Source organism: Staurois parvus, unplaced genomic scaffold, assembly GCF_062004578.1.
Source record: "Staurois parvus isolate SC_StPar_1 unplaced genomic scaffold, SC_StPar_1.0 ptg000298l, whole genome shotgun sequence".
In the NCBI taxonomy this organism is placed as follows: domain Eukaryota; kingdom Metazoa; phylum Chordata; class Amphibia; order Anura; family Ranidae; genus Staurois; species Staurois parvus.
The window spans coordinates 9500805-9521094 of NW_028318094.1; the positions used below are offsets into that span (position 1 = coordinate 9500805).

At 40.3% G+C, this 20290-nt stretch overlaps 1 protein-coding gene across 1 annotated transcript in view; it reads right to left on the reverse strand.

Annotated features, from left to right (window-relative positions):
- RNF145 (ring finger protein 145) overlaps nt 1–20290 on the reverse strand; it is a 71895-nt gene that overhangs the window by 29301 nt on the left and 22304 nt on the right. The window contains exons 2-4 of the mRNA XM_089682859.1: nt 18447–18662; nt 5485–5593; nt 2570–2661 (exon numbers count right to left, since the gene is read on the reverse strand). Of these exons, the coding sequence (XP_089538985.1) occupies nt 2570–2661; nt 5485–5593; nt 18447–18630 (385 nt within the window). The 5' untranslated portion in view covers nt 18631–18662. The remainder of the gene's footprint in view (nt 1–2569; nt 2662–5484; nt 5594–18446; nt 18663–20290) is intronic.

Here is a 20290-nt window from a genome sequence, read left to right on the forward strand (position 1 = left end):
CTGGCTGGGCAAGGAGAGCATTAATCAGAGAAGCAGCCAAGACGCCCATGGGAACTCTGGAGGAGCTGCAGAGATTCACAGCTCAGGTGGGGGAATCTGTCCACAGGACAACAATTAGTCGTTCACTCCACAAATCTGGCCTTTACAGAAGAGTGGCAAAAAGAAAGCCAATGTTGAGAGAAAGCCATAAGAAGTTCCGTTTGCGAGAAGCCATGTGGGGGACACAGCAAACACGTCAAAAAAGGTACACTGGTCAGATGACACCAAAATTGAACTTATTGGCCTAAAAGCAAAACGATGTGTGCCGAAAAACTAACACTGACCATCATCCTGAACACACCATCCCCACCGTGAAACATGTTGGTGGCATCATGTTGTAGGGATGCTTTTCTTTAGCAGGTACAGGGAAGCTGGTCAGAGTTGATGGGAAGATGGATGGAGCCAAATACAGGGCAATCTTAGAAGCAAACTTTTTAAGAGTCTGCAAAAGACTTGAGACTGGGGCGGAGGTTCACCTTCCAGCAGGACAACGACCCTAAACATAAAACCTACAATGGAATGGTTTAGATCAAAAGCATATTTACAGTCAGGTCCATAAATATTGGGACATCGACACAATTCTAACATTTTTGGCTCTATACACCACCACAATGGATTTGAAATGAAATGAACAAGATGTGCTTTAACTGCAGACTGTCAGCTTTAGCTTTGGCCAAAACAACTGTTTGGAACATTTTTAAAAAGAAGGAACGCACCGGTGAGCTCAGCAACACCAAAAGACCCAGAAGACCACAGAAAACAACTGTGGTGGATGACCGAAGGATTCTTTCCCTGGTGAAAAAAACACCCTTCACAACAGTTGGCCAGATCAAGAACACTCTCCAGGAGGTAGGTGTATGTGTGTCAAAGTCAACAATCAAGAGAAGACTTCACCAGAGTGAATACAGAGGGTTCACCACAAGATGGAAACCATTGGTGAGCCTCAAAAACAGGAAGGCCAGATTAGAGTTTGCCAAACGACATCTAAAAAAGCCTTCACAGTTCTGGAACAACATCCTATGGACAGATGAGACCAAGATCAACTTGTACCAGAGTGATGGGAAGAGAAGAGTATGGAGAAGGAAAGGAACTGCTCATGATCCTAAGCATACCACCTCATCAGTGAAGCATGGTGGTGGTAGTGTCATGGCGTGGGCATGTATGGCTGCCAATGGAACTATTTCTCTTGTATTTATTGATGAAGTGACTGCTGACAAAAGCAGCAGGATGAATTCTGAAGTGTTTCGGGAATATTATCTGCTCATATTCAGCCAAATGCTTCACAACTCATTGGACGCTTCACAGTGCAGATGGACAATGACCCAAAGCATATTGCAAAAGCAACCAAAGAGTTTTTTAAGGGAAAGAAGTGGAATGTTATGCAATGGCGAAGTCAATCACCTGACCTGAATCCGATTGAGCATGCATTTCACTTGCTGAAGACAAAACTGAAGGGAAAATGCCCCAAGAACAAGCAGGAACTGAAGACAGTTGCAGTAGAGGCCTGGCAGAGCATCACCAGGGATGAAACCCAGCGTCTGGTGATGTCTATGCGTTCCAGACTTCAGGCTGTAATTGACTGCAAAGGATTTGCAACCAAATATTAAAAAGTGAAAGTTAGATTTACGATTATTATTCTGTCCTATTACTTTTGGTCCCTTAGCAAGTGGGAGGCACATATGCAAACTGTTGTAATTCCTACACCGTTCACCTGATTTGGATGTAAATACCCTCAAATTAAAGCTGACAGTCTGCAGTTAAAGCACATCTTGTTCGCTTCATTTCAAATCCATTGTGGTGGTGTATAGAGCCAAAAATGTTAGAATTGTGTCCATGTCCCAATATTTATGGACCTGACTGTATGTGTTAGAATGGCCCAGTCAAAGTCTAGACCTAAATTCAATTGAGAATCTGTGGCAATACTTAAAAACTGTTGTTCACAGACACTCCATCCAAACTGACAGAGCTCAAGCTATTTTATAAGAAGAACGCGCATAAATTTCACTCTCTAGATTTGCAAAGTTGGTAGAGACATCCCCAAAAAGACTTGCAGCTGTAATTGCAGAGAAAGGTGGCTCTACAAAGTATTGACTGCGGGGGGCTGAATACAAATGCACACCACAGTTTTCACATATTTATTTGTAAAAAATTTTGAAAACCATTTATCATTTTCCTTCCACTTCACAATTATGTGCCACTTTGTGTTGGTCTATCACATGAAATTCCAATAAAATACATTTACGTTTTTGATTGTAACATGACAAAATCTGGAAATTTCAAGGAGTATGAATACTTTTTCAAGCTAATGTAGATATGAGCATTTACAGGAACAATCAAGTATATAGGCAGCTAACTACAGAAAAAGGGCTTTTGGAAGTCAAATAATCCTCAAACTATGAGCTGCCATCTATCAATTATCAGCATCTATGTTTACTTACCATTTAAAAAAAGATTACACCTCTAACATTGCATTAAAAAGGTAAAATTAGCAGGTTTTTGCGGCATTTCAAGGTAAATTGATGTCACTCACCTACTAGTGCAATGAGAAACCGGTTCATAGATAATGGCTCTAGATGCATAGGTCCTTCATATCCAGACTCAATTTCGCTGCGAACATAATCCCTAATATATGTAAAATAGAATAAGTTAATTTGCCAACACAGCCAAAATCATTTTATTTTTTTACTAGTCACGCATACAGATACAGAGTAGAGACAATATTTAGAAAACAAAAAGGTTGCCAATGACAAGGCTGTTAACAATACATCTACCCCATCCCCCCGCAACCCTTTTGTCCTGTGTGGATATTTTCTTCTGTAAAATACACTACTTACCTTCTCCACACTGAAAGTGCTGAACTTAGTCATGCTTCGCCTGCTCTTTCCACCTGCCGCACATTGCTATTGGGTCATCACTATGATGGGTTGCATCACTGACCAATAGGAATGTGTAGAACAGTCCAACAATCAGGAATAAGAATGGGGACCTGGAGGATGCTGCATGTATTTCCAGGCTCCATAAAAGTACCCATACTTGAAATGATTATTGTTATTACTACAGGTACTTATACAGTGGATATAAAAAAAATCTACACACCCATGTTAAAAAGTCAGGTTTGTATGATGTAAAAAAATGAAGCAAAGATAAATAATTTTAGAACTTTTTTCACCTTTAATGTAACCTATAAACTGTACAACAAACTGAAATCTTTTTTGGGGTGGGAAAGAACTAAAATAATATGGTTGCATAAGTGTGCACACCCTTAAACTAATACTTTGTTGAAGCATGGTTTGATTTTATAACAGCACACTTTTTTGGTATGCGTCTATCAGCATGGCACATCTTGACTTGGAAATATTTGCCCACTCTTCTTTGCAAAAACATTCCAAATCATTCAGATTGCGAATGCATCTCCTGTGCACAGCCCTCTTCAGATCACCCCACAGATTTTCGATCGGATTCAGGTCTGGGCTCTGGCTTGGCCATTCCAAAACTTTCATCTTTTTCTGATGAAGCCATTCCTTTGTTGATTTGGATGTATGCTTTGGGTCGTTGAAAGATGAAGTTCCTGTTTACGTTCAGCTTTCTAGCAGAAGCCTGAAGGTTTTGTGCCAATATTGACTGGTATTTGGAACTGTTTATATTTTCCTCTACCTTGACTAACGCCCGAGTTCCAGTTGAAGAAAAACAGCCCCAAAGCACGATGCTGCCACCACCATGCTTCACTGTGGGTATGGTGTTCTTTTGTTGATGTGCAGTGTTGTTTTTGTGCTAAACATTTCTTTTGGAATTATGGCCAAAAAGTTCAACCTTGGTTTCATCAGACCAGAACACATTTTCCCACATGCTTTTGGGAGACTTCAGATGTGTTTTTGTAAAATTTAGCTTGGGCTTGGATGTTTTTCTTCGTAAGAAAAGGGTTCGGTCTTGCCACTCTACCCCATAGCCCAGACATATGAAGAACACGGGAGATTGTTGTCACATGTACCACACAGCCAGTACTTGCCAGATATTCCTACAACTCCTTTAATGTTGCTGTAGGCCTCTTGGCAGCCTCCCAGACCAGTTTTCTTCTTATCTTTTCATCAATTTTGGAGGGATGTCCAGTTCTTGGTAATGTCACTGTTGCGCCATATTTTCTCCACTTGATGATGTCTTCACTGTGTTCCATAGTATATCTAATGCCTTGAAATTCTTTTGTACCCTTCTCCTGATACCTTTTACCAATGAGATCCCTCTGATGCTTTGGAAGTTCTCTGCAGACCGTGGCTTTTGCTGTAGGATGCGACTAAGAAAATGTCAGGAAAGACCTACTAGAACAGCTGAACTTTATTTGGGGTTAATCAGAGGCACTTTAAATTATGATAGCTGTGTACTGACTCCTATTTAACATTATTTTGAATGTGATTGCTTAATTCTGAACACAGCTACATCCCAAGTTATAAGAGGGTGTGCACATTTATGCAACCACATTATTTTAGCTTTTTTATGTTTACTTCCCCCCACCCCCCTAAAAGATTTCAGTTTTTCAATTAAGTTGTAAAGTTTATAGGTCACATTAAAAGGTAGACAAAGTTCTGAAATTATTTATCTTTGTCTCTTTTTTTTTTTTACATCACAAAAACCTGACATTTTAACAGGGGTGTGTAGACTTTTTATATCCACTGTATACCACCGTCAATTTACGCAGCACTTTTACATATATATTGTACATTTACAGCAGTCCCTAACCCTCAAGGAGCATACAATCTAGCAATTTTCTTTTTTTCCATTACAGAGCTGTTTAAAAATTTGGAGGTCAATCCTTTTTATTCATTTAATTAAGTTAAGGTTACTGTTTATTTCCATAGCACTTGTCTCCCTGGGGACTCAAAGCACTTATCAAATTTATACTGGGGCAGATAAGAGGTGAGGCGGCCATCTTGGGTGCACTCAGTAGAATATTATATTACCAAGGCCAACTTTAGGCAGGAGCCAATTAACCTACCAATATGTCTTTGAAGTGTGGGAGAAAACCTGAATACTTTGGAAAAAGCCTTTGCAAACACAGGGAGAATCATGCAAACTCTAAGTAGGTAATGTGTTGACTAAGATCCAAACCAGGGACCACAGTGCTGCAAGGCAGACGTGCTTGCCACTAAGCCACTGCTAACTAGAATAATCTATTTAGGATGTTCTGATCTTGTCAGCATATTTGTTAACGTTATTAGTAGCTGCTAACACAAGGCAAATTGTATTTTCAGCTCAAGGCCCTTTTAGGCAGGCTACAAAAAAACTGATCAAATACATAACAATATTACAAATACAGCCCATATAATAAGCTTAACCCAAAATCCATGAAGACATGATAATGCTGCGATTTTCCTTGTCACATGCCTGATAATAAGAGAGATTGATAACTGCCATTTGTGCATCTCTGGACTATGAATCATGTACCCTCCTCACCTGGAAATCTGATGTCCCGTATACAGCAGCAAAGCAGTCACAAAGTAGAGGTACAGCTGAGCGAGATGCTGGCGAGGTAATGTCAAAAGAACAACACTTAGGATGTAACCTGCAGGGGTAAACAAAAAATCGAGTAATTAAAAAATAGCATACAGAGTTGTAAATTTGTGTAATTGTTTAAATATAAGTAAGCAGATTAAAAAAGGAAAAAAAAAAGTGTCAGTGATGAGCAGCAACGTTAAAGTTGTTTTCTGAATTGAACTAGAAGGACGTATTACTTGTCTACTTCTTCAGTGTACTTAAATCCACCATACTACTTAGAACAAATGTGCAGCAGTTCCCCAGTTTACAAAGGGCCTATGGATTGTGGGAACTGCAAAAGGTCAATATAAAGGGGTTTTAAAGAACTCCAGGAATCACAGAACTTTTAAAAATATGATGGTTTTAAGGGGTTAAGTCTAACAAGGTGTATGCCACTTTGTGGACTTATCTCTTATTTACAATTTTACAGAATGCCAGGAGTACATCTAACACTGTACTCCTGGTACTCAGACAGAAGAGATGTGCTTTGCTACACAGTGGCCGCTCTGCCTGCCCCTCCTCTACACTGTTCATTTACAGCACTGATGTGAACTGTGAACTATGACACTGACAACCATATAACCTACCTTCTGTGCGTTTTGGATGCAGAAAAAAGCAACTGAAATGCATGTAGTGTGAACTGGCCAACATCCAAACCCAATTTTACAACTTTGATGTGTTAGTATAACTGTACACATCATCACAACTACTTATAGTGTATCTAGGTGAATTATACCTTGTTTTTTCAGAACATTGGGCTTTCATTTGGTGCTTAATGTTAATAATTATCTCCCGATTTTGTAGTATTATGAAAGGAAAACAGTCCCAAAATAAAAAAAAAAAAACAAACCAATTTTAAAAAATGTAAGCTGTAAAAAACCTGAAAAAAAAATTACTCATGATTTCAGCAATACCCATATATATGTGTGTTATTTGTTCTTTGTTCTAGTAGCAGGGCCAAGAAACCAAAATACACATTTTTGATTTTTGTCCTACCTAAAAACACTGACAGCAAACATAAAACCTTTTTTCTTTACCTTAAAACACACTGACCCTAATACTGCCACCAACAGACACTGACAATACCACTAACATTGATACACTGACACCATCACTCACTAAACTAGATCAAGCCCTGAGCTAGTGTAGCTTTATTTATTTTCAACAGACCTTGGTAGCGCAAGACTGAGCATGCTTCCAGGGCAAATGCAGGAATGTACATAGGTTGCAATAATTGGTGAATATAATGGCGCCTAAAGTAAGGGTATTAATGGAATATTATCTAATCTACCAGCTGCAAACTCCACCCTAGTAAATATAGTGTGTAACAAAGAGCAAAAAATAATTTAAAACAAAATAAATACCCCAAAAAACAAATGTGAATCTAAACACAAATTGATATAACAAAAATATAAAAATAAATATGAATAAGTGTCCCAAAAAAATGTCCAAGAATAATGTGTAAAAATCATTAAAGTCCAAAAGATGAAGGAAAATGTGACAGTCCACCACCAGATAAACTATACTCACCAGAGCTACATACTGATGTTAAATCAGCATAAGGCGCTAGGTGCTCTGGGAGCAATGATCAGCAGGATGATAGGCCACTAGCAGATCGATCTCCAGGGGGTGATGTTCAGCAGAAGCCAACTCCAAATAAACCAATATGAAGGAAGCAATGATCTGTATTGAAAAATACCACTAAAAATACCGCTCCGTGAGGACGTCCATGACGAAATGCGTAGGGCGGGGTTTTTGATCGATGTGACGTCATTACGTTCCCAGTGTTCCACTGCGCATGTGCTGAGTGGCTGGGTTCGTTTATTGTGTATTTTACATGCTGATAACGCTGGTGTCGGCTGGGACACCTTTTGAGTTAAGTGCAATGAGTGCATAATAAATGAAGTTGTTTTAAGGTACTGCACTATGAAGTTGTTATTGTTCTTTTCCGAGTGCCTGGCCCAATACCCTTTGGATATGAATAAGGTGGAGTCTGGGAGAAGTGGATTTCCTTAGTGGTATTTTTCAATACAGATCATTGCTTCCTTCATATTGGTTTATTTGGAGTTGGCTTCTGCTGAACATCACCCCCTGGAGATGGATCTACTAGTGGCCTATCATCCTGCTGAGCATTGCTCCCAGAGCAACTAGCGCCTTATGCTGATTTATCATCAGCATGTAGCTCTGGTGAGTTTATTTAGTTTATCTGGTGGTGGACTGTCACATTTTCCTTCATCTTTTGGACTTTAATGATTTTTAAACATTATCCTTGGACATTTTTTTGGGACACATTTATATTCAAATTTATTTTTATATTTTTGTTTTATCTATTTGTGTTTAGATTCACATTTGTTTTTTGGCGTATTTATTTTGTTTTATTTACTAGCGCAAATAATTTTTTGCTCTATGTACATAGGTTGTGCCCAGGAATAAAGCCCACTTCCTGAATGCCGTGTATGTATGTGTTACACAAAGTGGTTAAACACCTAAGGGAGTTTTATTTTTATCCAAAATCAACATTTAAATTGTGTTTTGGGGCAAAATTATAATAAAAAAAAAAAAAAAAAACATGCAGTAGAAATCTGAAATACATGCACATTTTCTCATGTTTTATCTGTTCAACCTCTTGACACCAGCGATAAGCATTCATGCAGCCTCTCGGAGGGTGGGCCTTAACGTCGAAAGGTCACATGTATGCGTTCCAGAATGTAAACAGAGCCGTGCCGAAGGCGCGCTCCCAGCACAGTTACTAGCGGCTATAGGGAAGCTCCTGGTCTCTACTTGCTATCAGGAGCTTTCCAATCATGTGACCACTATGAATGCCAGGTGCTGGCCTTAAGGGGTTAAACAAATACTGCAACTATAGAAAAATACCTGTTGATCTGTCAGAAATCCAGTGAGCTTCTAACTTTCTGTAGTGAGTGGGCAATATTGCCTCTGCTGTACCAAAATCCCAAGCACTGTTTTAAGCTCCAATTGGGTAAACCCTTGTTGGTCTACAGAGCACCTTCCCCTCCACAGAACACAAGAAAAGGTACCATAGTGCAGCAGGAGAGAGCCTAGGTAGGACTGACAACACTGCCTAAGATTTCAGTGCATCAGAGGCAGATTGCCTGCTTAATACAGGCTGGATTTGTCTGGTTCATCAAATATTTTTGTGTACTTGTAGCATCTCAAAAGAGATAAAACAAGATGAAATGTGCATGTATTCTTAAAGATGTACAGATTTTTTTTTGCCCTAACACACACTTAAAGTGTTACTAAACCCCAGATCCTGCATTCACTATATCTGGTCTCCCACAGTACATACAACATGGAAATGCAATTATTTTAGTAAATATAAACTGCTAAATACCTTTTCTCATCAGCAGTTAGAGCAGTCTTGTGACTTCTATCAGTGTCCAGCAGAGCACTGGTTAAAGCTTGTAGGAGTTTTCTTTCTGCTCTAGGAGGATGTGAAACCCCCTGACCCTTTGTTTGGACAGTGCTGACTGGCCCTGTGCCGATCAGATGCACTCTCCAAATTAAAAAAAAAAAAACCTCTCTAGCAATACACACTAAGCGGAGCATGTGTATGTGAGTAAGGATTCAGTCTGTATCAGGTGGTCATTTCAACAAAAGGAGGGGCAGATAAAGGATCAAACAGCCTTTTTACACAATGCAGAGGATTAACCCCTTAGGTTCCACAGTGAGTATAACAAGCATGCTTTACTGCATATACAGACTGATTTTACTGTTGTGGGTTTAGTAAAGACAAATTTAACAAATTAACCTCATAGTGTGTTCCACAGCCAGTAAAACAATTACCTAGAACACAGATCAGATAAACATGTACAGAAATAAAATGCAAAGTCTATAGTTGTGCAGCCTTAGAAGTGGTCATAAATGCGGCAACACTGATGACTTGTAAGGAAAATCTAGCTTGTCTAGTCATGTTACTTTGATTTTACTCTTTCAGCACAGTCCAGGGATACAAGCCAGTTGTGACATAGACTGACAGGACAGCAACTAGGAAATCAAAGAAATAAAACATTTGAAACTAACAGAAAATTTCAATTAACCCCTTTAAAAAAGCATTGTTCATTTTAAATCTCCACTAGTCCCGATATTGGATGTTGCTACCTATATCTGCAAGCATGGCTTACAATTAATGTGTTTATAAAGGTTCTTTTTTTTTTTTTTTTTTTTTTTTTTTAAATAAAACCTATTATACTATATATATTTTCCACAGAAGAGCCCCAAATCCTGCCCTTCTGGGGCCTCTAACCAGCGTTCAATTCTCCCCCTCATTTTCAAGTGCCCCCATAGCAAACCTCATGCTAAAGGGGCACTTGTGTGGGCTTGATCCTGAGCCGGTCTGTGTGCATCTATTGGCACACAAAGCGCAGCTCAGCCTCACTGGGTTCAGTAAAAGCAGCAGGGGCCATTTGCTTCTACTGCTGCCAATCACTGCATGTGATATCAAGTGACATAAGCATTGGAACTACTATCCTTTTATTCTCCAGAGTACTGTTTGGGGATTATAAGTAATATTCAGGCATACAAGTATTATTTAAACATGTGGAGGAAAAAAAAAAAAAAAAAAACACCATACATTAAAAGCAGCTCTGGAAGCGGCAAGGGTTAAAAACCTTTATAGGTCATCAGTTTAGACTTAAAGTAGTATTAAACCCAAAACCAGAAGTGTCGAAAAACCAGCCGCTAAAAAAAAGAAAAAAAAAAGAAAAAAAAAAAAGAAAAAAATTGGTCGTTCAATAGGCCAATGTTACCACCAATGGTAAAAAAAAAAAAAATTTTTGTCCCGTCTATGGCCGGGCTCCGCTATTATATTTGACATGAAAAAGTATTGCGGTTGCAACAATGTATCCATTTGTATCCATTTCGGATACAGATGTTTTTATTCGGATACAAAAACACACATTGTTGCAACCGCAATACTTTTCATATAAAATATAATAGCGGACTGGAATTCTTCTTTTTCTTCTTGCAGGTCACGGCTCATGCGCAGATTTTTTTATCGGTAAAACGATCAGTCGATTTGCCCATCATTAACGGGAATCGCCTGGCAGTACTAGGGTCGTTGGTTCGAATCCCAACCACAGCACCACCTGCCTGGAGTTTGCATGTTCTCCCTGTGCCAGCGTAGGTTTCCTCCGGGCACTTCGGTTTCCTCCCACACTTCAAAAGGCAGGTTAACTGGATCCTGTCTAAACTGGCCCTAGCATGTGTATGTATGAATGCAAGGTAAGGACCTTATGTAGGCCATAGATGGGTAGAAAAACCAGCCGTTTAAAAAAAAAAAAAATCAGTCGTTCAATAGGCCGATGTTTCATTGCCGGGAAGATCGGCCGATTTTTTTCCAACTTTACCAATAAAAAAAAAAAAAAAAGTGCCAAAACCCCAAAAAACGGCCGATCAATTAACCCACTAACGGTGCAAAAATCGGACGATTTTTTTTCGGCTGAAAAATCGGACGATTTTCGACCCGTCTATGGCCTGCATTAGATTGTACGCCCCTTGAGGGTTAGCGAATGATGTGAATGTACAATATATATGTAAAGTGTTGCGTAAATTGATGGCGCTATACAGGTACCTGTAATAGCAATAAATATATTACTTTAACTTTTAAACTTATCTTTATGGCTATAACATAGGAGCTAAAAGCCTTTCATGTGATAGCATAGCAGAAATTACAGATTGTCTTCAACCACTTACCCTCCACCCTATAGCAGTTTTACTGCTACAGGGTGGCATTCCTGTGCAAAATTACGCATATAAACATCATTTTACACTTCCGCCACATGGGGGTGCGTGCACGCGCTGCTGGATGAAATCTTCACAGCACAAAACGATCTACAAGCCCCAGCGAGGAAGAACAGAGCTATGACTATGTTTATAGCACTGTTGTGACAGGGGAAAGTCATAAATAATTTCTCTCTATAGATTTGAGTACATGATTCAACACTTCCTATAGTAAAAGCACCACCTAATGTACACCAAGCACATAGTTAGGCACACTCTTAACCCTGTGATCCCCCTACATGTTAACCCCTTCGCAGCCATTAGGACAATGTCAATGGATATTTTTATCACTGATCATTGTATTAGTGTCATTAGTTCCCACAAAGTGTCAGTCGGTGTAAAAATGTCCACCGCAATATTGCAGTCCCGCTATAAGCCGCTGATCGCTGCCATCACTAGCATAAAAAAATTCCAGTATACGTAGAATAGTTTGTAGACACTATAACGTTTGCGCAAACTAATCAATATAAAATTATTGGGATTTTTAACAAAAATATGTAGCAGAATACATTTTGGTCTAAATTTATGAAATCTGATTTTTACATTTTTTTTTTGGATATGTTTTCTAGCAGAAAACAAAAATATTGATTTTTTTTTTTATAGCGCAAAAAGTAAAAACTGCAGAGGTGGTCAAATACCACCAAAAGAAAGCTCTATTTGTGGGAAAAAAGGACATAAATTTATTTTGAGTACAGCATCGCATGACCGTGCAATTGTCGGTTAAAGTAATGCAGCGCCGTATCGAAAAATTGGTCTGCTCAGGAGGGGGGGGGGGGGGGTAAATCTTCTGGAGGGCAAGTGGTTAAGGAGAGATCAGAAGTCTGTTAAACTGCTAATATCAGCTATGGATGGTAATGAAGCTGATCAAGCATATAGACCAGGGAATGACAGCTCAGAACCTGGAAGGAATCTTTGCCAGTGTAAAGTGATCAGGCAGCTTCTTTATAGCCACCCGAATCATTTCCTAATAGTAGGTTTGACAACTGTAAACACATGACTTCTTGTTGGCAATACATAGGTCCATTAGCCAATCACTAGGTTCAAACACTGTCAAATGATGGAAGGGTAACATCACTGCTCCCCTCAGCATTCCACACTTTAAAAATCCTAGTTTCCTCTGCAACCGAGGCAAAAGCAGCATGGGATCACTGGCAGTGCAAGTATACCATGTACCTGTGGGGGGGGGTTCTTTTCAAACAAACTATGACTTGGCCTTGTAAGAGCAAAATGGCAATGTCTCATTAAGGTTGCAACAAGGTAACTTTAACCCTCTTACTGCCACCACCGTAGGGATTACAGCAGCTCCATTCCTCCTTCTGCTGACCATGAACTTTTAGCAGACTCTGCTGAATAAAGAATAGCTGTGATCAGTGGTCAACAAGTCGCTGATCATAGCTGTTCATCTAAAATGTGACCCTCATCCCCGCCACCACTGCTCTGCTTTCCCTGCTGCTGTCATCTCCCTGCCCCCCACGTGGCCTAAAAAATCAGTAGCACTTGTTTATTCTACAGGTCATATGCTTTCAAAAAAAAAAAAAAAAAAATGTATGGTTTGGGGGTTCTCTAACAAACTCTGAAAGCTGTAAGTGAAAATGATAACCTTCATATTTTGAGTAATTTGCTTATTTACAGTTTTGTCTATCTTCGATCGTCACGGTTTCACAAAATTGTAGAATTTAAAATTCATCTTTTAGATTTAGTAGGAATTTAGCAGAAATGTTGCAAGTTATGTTTGTGTCTGCTAATATGGATTTTTATTGAATTTTTAAACACTTGCCCAACTTGCTTTTTTATTCTACTAGTCCTACGCTTTCATAAAATGTAATGGATTTGTGGGGTCTTTTACAAACACTGAAAGCTATAGCCAGTAGCAATAATCACTGTGTTCTCCGGGTGGGGACGGCCCTCCCCCCTGCGCCTCCCCAGCGGGAGCACACAATAGATATGCGGGATTCCCGCATCAACACTGTGTTGATGGGAATCCAGCGATTTTCAGTTTTGCAACCCATGGTTACTGGAAAGAAAATTGTATCATAAGTGGTTTGCCTTAAAATGTGAGTTTGATCAAAGATAAATAAATCGACACACGGGATATTAATTACAATCATTGCGATGGGTCTCTGCTGGCTCCAACTTTTAGTTTTCTGTGTTTCATTCAGAGAAGCTATAGCTATGAATGGAGAAGGTGGGCAAAAAGGGGAGCATAGTCTGGGCTCTTGATGAGTGCATATGACAGGTCCCATGGCTTTAACCCCCACTGCATCTTAAGACTATGGCAAAGGTGAGAGGGTGTGTGAGAGGAGAGAAAAAGCAGGAGCCAGCAACACAAAAGGACATACTGATTGCAAGTAATATCCTTGTGCTTTTATTTTGATTAAATGTAGGCTTTAAAGCCCACAAAATCAGTTATGTTAACTTTTTAATCGTCCTTACAGAACAAAATCTAGACTTGCAGTTTTGGGGACAGCCATCCTTTCCTCTGGTACAGTTTTCATAAATGAGCCCCATGTTAATCATCTGCCTGTGTAGAAGCTGCATCCTGCAGAGTCTTCATTCTTGCAGACAGCACGTACGCTTTGTAGCAGAAATACTAGATTAACAGGAAATGTAGTACAGGAAGCCTAGGGACATATATTTACTGAGAAAGGGCAAATTAAGAAAAGGGGTGTTATGCACCAAAGCAGTTTAAGTGTTCTTTTCTTAAATGATATTCTAATATACTGTCTGGGGAGCTCATAAACAGTGTCTAAGACAGTCTTTAGAATTTCGTTGCACCTCCGCATGACAAATCAGTGCAGATGACAGATTCATGTACCTGTTGAAAACAGATACATGAATTTGGGGCAAGCACCGTGTGTGGAGGTACACGGAGGCCAGAATGTTCATTCTCAAGGCAGCAGAGCTACTTCCCAACCTCGGCAGCTGTCACACGTACAGCACCAGAGTGGGTGAGCAGACCCTGATGAGAATTCAGAAACTCTAGTTCTCCATCAGGTCTGATCCCCTTGTGACTGACAGCAGGCACTGAGGAGTCCATAGTCAACAGTCTATATGCCCCAGATACCACCCACTGCCTGCTGTCCATCACATGGAGAGAGTGGGCGTGATGGGGATCTAGTCCTTCAGCTTCCCCATCACGGTCTACTCACTGTCAGCATCACTGGTTGCTAGGAGACTGTTAACTGTGAAGCCAAGAGTGTCTTTAAAAGTAAGACCAAAAGGCAAAACTTTTTTTTTTTTTTTTTATAATTTTGGATAGAATAAGGGAAGATTGTAACCCCTGTAAAGTTTACTTTTTCCATCTGTGTCCCTCTAAGGAGATTTCTGTCTTATAGCCACCACAGAAAGTGAGAGAATATCCCTCTAAAATAAGGGAATCCCTGGCTGTCACCAGAACTAGTGTCCCCATTGGAAGATATCCCCACTATTCCTGTTCTGGGGACAACCCAAAATGTGGAATTTTCTTTCATATTCACTTTTGTTGATAACAGTTAACAGGACAAACAGGGAGGGTGAATCTTTCTAACAGGAGCACAAACCGCAATAAAAAACCTCTCCACTCTATTTAAAACTACCTGAATCTGCCACGTGTCAGTAACGCTACTGAAACAGGAGGCAAGGGTTTCTGAATCTGACATTGTCCATTCGAAAAAGTGGCCATACCACCTGAAAAGTATCATAAGTGTTTTACTGAATTCAGCCCTGTATGTCTGATAACAATCACCCATACACAGTAGGACACTACTGCACATAGGAGGACGTGAACTGAAACACAAGTGATCAATGCTTTTTAATACATTTTATATGTATCTGCAAATTAACAGAATACATTTTTAAGATGCTTTCTCAGTATAATATAGAACAAGCAGCAAGTTCACAAGAATCTTACTTTGCAGTTATACCTATATTTCAATCAATCCAGCAACAAACATTTTTTTTCAAATAAAAAGGATGATTTCTTGGTCAGATATGCGATTTATACAATTTTGTAACATACTAGTGGTTCTAAAGGCAGAAGGTTTTTTACCTTAATGCATTCACTGCATTTTGGTAAAAAATCTTTTGCATGCAGCTCCCCCTCTTCAGCTCCCCTTATACATGCCTGAGCCCGATTTTCATCCAGTGATGTGCACGATAGTGGACTTAGCCAAAGTGACTGCACTGCTCAATCTTGGTCTTCGTGGGACTGAGATTGAGCTGTGCATTTTGCAACAGTTGTTTTCTAATTCCAGGTCACGCAGAGGCATCCCACCTATTAGCTAGGTGTCTCATCACACAGCGGAAGCAAAAGAATGTTACAACACTTCTGCTTTCAACGCAAAACATGTCACTTTCACACCTGCAAATCATGTTGTGTTTCCACTACTTTGCCTATCCTCTGTACGTTCCCCACAGTAATTAGCAGCTGACTACACCATATCAATGCTTGTTTATATTGTAACAAGTAGTGACACAGAACACCCATTCTGCTTATCAGTACTGAAAGAGCTGCTCACAGCAGCTCCATCACAAAGATTTAGGAATTGGCTAAAAAAAAAGGGCTAGCGGGTCCCAACAACTACACATCTGGGGGCGTTCCCAGCTGGGAAAGACTGCAAAAGTCCTCTGTACTGCCAAGACATTTAAAGATAAAATTCAAAATCAGCAAATATTGTCTAAACAGAAGAGTTGTGAATTCTTACCTAACTCTTTGTGTGCTTTGTGTATTTCTTTCAGATCTCTGCAGTAACAATGTTAAAGAACTCCAGGATAGGCAAGAAACAGCCATTAAAAAACACACATAACGCTAAACAATAATAAGTGCAGCGCTAAATAAATAGTGAATAAAACTTTTAAAGTTCATAAAAGTTCATGAATGGTAAAATGGAAATAGAAATAAAGGATCCCAACTTCAGCAGAACTCAGATGCTTGTGCTTGGAAGTTATAGTAAAATTGCGCACTCACCGGATGCGCATAGAATATGCGCATATAATTAAATCCACCACAGTCCACTTATGTGAGTGGGATAAGCCAGGCGTATGGTACACTTCCTTCTACGTATGGAACAGCACAGCAGAATTTCTTCGGCTGGCTAAAAGATCTGCTAATCCAGAGGTCCCTTTTAAGGATGGATGGGTCTGCAGCCTGTGTGACAGGGATTCCCTCCTTTGGGTGTTTGGATAAGCCAGGATCGTGAGCAGGTTTTTATGGACCGCTGCATCTTCAAATTGTAACAACGAATAAAAGTTGTAAGTGTTATTCGTTGTTACAATTTGAAGATGCAGCGGTCCATAAATACCTGCTCACGATCCTGGCTTATCCAAGCACCCAGTGGAGGGAATCCCTGCAACACAGGCTGCAGACCCATCCATCCTTAAAGGGGACCTCTGGATCAGCAGATCTTTTATCCAGCCCAAGAAATTCTGCTGTACTGTTCCATACTTATTAGGAAGTGTACCATACGCCTGGCTTATCCCGCTCCCATAAGTGGACCGTGGTGGATTTAATTATATGCACATATTCAATGTGCATCCAGTGAGTGCGCAATTTTACTATAACTTCCAAGCACAAGCATCTGAGTTCTGCTGAAGTTGGGATCCTTTATTTCTATTGCCATTTTACTATTCATGAACTTTTATGAACTTTAAAAGTTTTATTCACTATTTATTTAGCGCTGCACTTCTATTTATTGTTTGACTGAGGTTTCTATGGTTACCTTAGTGCAATAGCTGCTTTTTCTGGAGCGCTCACTTTGCTTTATTTTATAACAAGCAAGTAATAAACTTTTTTAAATCCTAACCATTTAGGAGAAAAGTCTAGTTGAATTTTCATGACCTCCTTTGTATAATTCAAAAGACAACAGCATCTGCTCTGCTAAGGAGATGTAACAGCAGGGATTACATCATATCCCCCCCTCTCTCTCTGCAATAAAAGGAAACTACAGTCCCCATCAATCACAGGGAATTGCAGTGATTGTGGGCTGATACACTAGGCCTGTACATGTCGAACGTGTCTGAGAGTCTCTGTCCGCACACCACTGCAAGTGGGGCTCAATTCCATGCCTGCTTCCTGGAGAAATAACTACAGAAGGGAGGTGCCAAGATCAGTGGCTGGGGAAATAGGAGGCATAATATAGGCTATTTCAGAGCAACTACTGAGTGAACCAGAAGGGGGTGGGGGGGGGCGTATGTGTGTGTGTGTGTGTGTGTGTGTGTGTGTGTTAATTGTATCTGCCCCTCCTATAGTTTTCTGCAGGCAGCTTGTAGTGAGTGAAGCCTTCTGAGACTTCTCCCACAGGTCTGCTCAGGCTTTGTGCCATCCAGTGATGACATCACTGGTTTAGTATGGTAATATCCAGGTTTGCAAAGGTCTTTGGTGCACAGAGAGCAAATTTGTATCCTCTGTGGCTATTGAGCAGTATATTTGTGCCTAGAGTTCAACTTTAACTGTTTTGCTAAATTGCAAAGACTGTCTTAAACACAGTGGCTAAGTGGTTAGCACTTCCGCCTGGCAGCGCTAAGGTTGTTGGTTCGAAGCCCAACCACAACATTACAGGCCTGGAGTTTGCATGTTCTCCATGTGCTTGCCTGGGTTCTCCATGTTTCCTCCCACACTCCAAAGACATGTTGGTAGCTTAATTGGCTCTTTTCTAAATTGGCCCTAATATGTGTATGTATGAATGAGAGTTAGGAATCTTAGACCGTTAGGTCCTTGAGGGTTAGGGACTGATGTGAACGTACAATATGTGAATGTACAATATATGTAAAGTGCTGCATAAATTGACAGCGTTATATAAATACCTGTAATAAACATAAAGGGATACAACAGCCTTACTCAAGAACTCAAGTAGTATGATCACATTCCTTAGACAGCAAAGTCTTAATAATTCAAAGGCGTCAATCAAAAGATTATAAAACACTAAACCATCAAGTATTTGGATACGAGACAATATTTCTCAGACAGGGAACACTCTGACACCCATGTGCCCTCTGGGTTCTCCATGAAGACAAACAATTTCCAGCTGGGAAAAAATGCAGCTTTCTGCATTAGCAAAGACTAAACATATAAGGTCATGAGAAATCCGAAAGGAATGCCATACCGACATAATGCATGTTGAGTGCCAGGTACTTGTACTGGAAGAGAGGATGGCTGTTCAGGTTACTTCTTTGGATCTGCTGGAAGAAGGAGCTGACATCCCATCGATATAAGACATCTAGTAGCATGATGCTAGGGACTCGTAGGGCCACGTTCAACATGGCTTCCAGCTTTTCTTTTGCACCCATACTGATTCCCTTTGGAGCAAGTTAAAGTCAAACTGTGAAAACACAAATACAAAAGACAGGTAAGATGCTGAGCAGAAATGCTGATTTGAGAGAGTAAACTATATTTGCAACTACAGTTGTGACCAAAATTATTCAACCCCCAATGCTGTAAAGGGGTTTAGGGACTATAGTGTACATTTGGAATTGTATTCAGAATCAAATCCTACAAGGACGTTGTAACTACCCAAATGCAACTAAAATGACATCAATTGTTTATGTAATACAGTAGTAAATGGTTCTTATGTGGTTTCTTCATTGCCACAATTATTCAACCCCTTAAAGACTACCACTCTGAAGAACAGAGGTTCATACAGGTGCTTTCCATCAGGTATTGAAAACACCTGTGGATGTCACCGAGCAGCAATCAAGCATAATAAGCACCAATTAGGCAGCTTTAAAATGACTGTGATACTCAGCTCCTTCTAGACATTTACTGGTGTGGTTACAAACATGGTGAAGGCAAGAGAATGGTCCAGGAAGACAAGAGAAGAGGTGATTTCTCTTCACAGGAAGGGCAATGGCTATAAGAAGATTGCAAAGATGTTAAACATACCAAGAGACACCTTAGGAAGCATCATTCGCAAATTCAAGGCAAAGGGCACTGTTGAAACGCTACCTGGTCGTGGCAGAAAGAAGATGCTGACTTCGACTGCTGTGCGCTACCTGAAGCGTAGAGTGGAGAGAAGTCCCCGTGTGACTGCTGAGGAACTGAGAAAAGATTTGTCAGATGTGGGTACAGAAGTTTCAGCCCAGACAATAAGACGCACACTGCGTAATGAAGGCCTCCGTGCCAGAACTCCCAGGCGTACCCCCTTGCTGTCTCCAAAGAATAAGAAGAGTCGACTGCAGTATGCCAAAAGCCATGTGGACAAACCACAAAAGTTGTGGGATAGTGTTCTGTGGACTGATGAAACAAAATTAGAACTGTTTGGGCCCATGGATCAACGCTATGTTTGGAGGAGGAAGAACAAGGCCTATGATGAAAAGAACACCTTGCCTACTGTGAAGCATGGTGGAGGGTCAATCATGCTTTGGGGCTGTTTTGCTTCTGCAGGTACAGGGAAGCTTCAGCGTGTGCAAGGTACCATGAATTCTCTTCAGTACCAGGAGATATTGGATGGAAACGTGATGCAGTCCGTCACACACCTGAGGCTTGGGAGACGTTGGACCTTTCAACAGGACAATGATCCCAAGCATACCTCCAAGTCCACTAGAGCATGGTTGCAGAGGAAAGGCTGGAACATTTTGGAGTGGCCATCGCAGTCACCAGACTTAAATCCGATTGAGAACCTCTGGTGGGACTTAAAGAAAGCAGTTGCAGTGCGCAAGCCTAAGAATGTGACTGAACTGGAGGCCTTTGCCCATGAAGAATGGGCGAAGATACCCGTAGATCGCTGCAAGACACTTGTGTCAAGCTATGCTTCACGTTTAAAAGCTGTTATAACTGTAAAAGGATGCTGTACTAAGTACTAAGATTGAATGTCACTTGGGGGTTGAATAAAACTGATAATGCTGTGAGCACAGAAAAGACATTTGTGGTTATTTCATTATAACTGTTATGTTATATTTGTCTGACCTACAAGTGCCTCTTTAATGTAAATGTAAGCAAGATGACTGAATG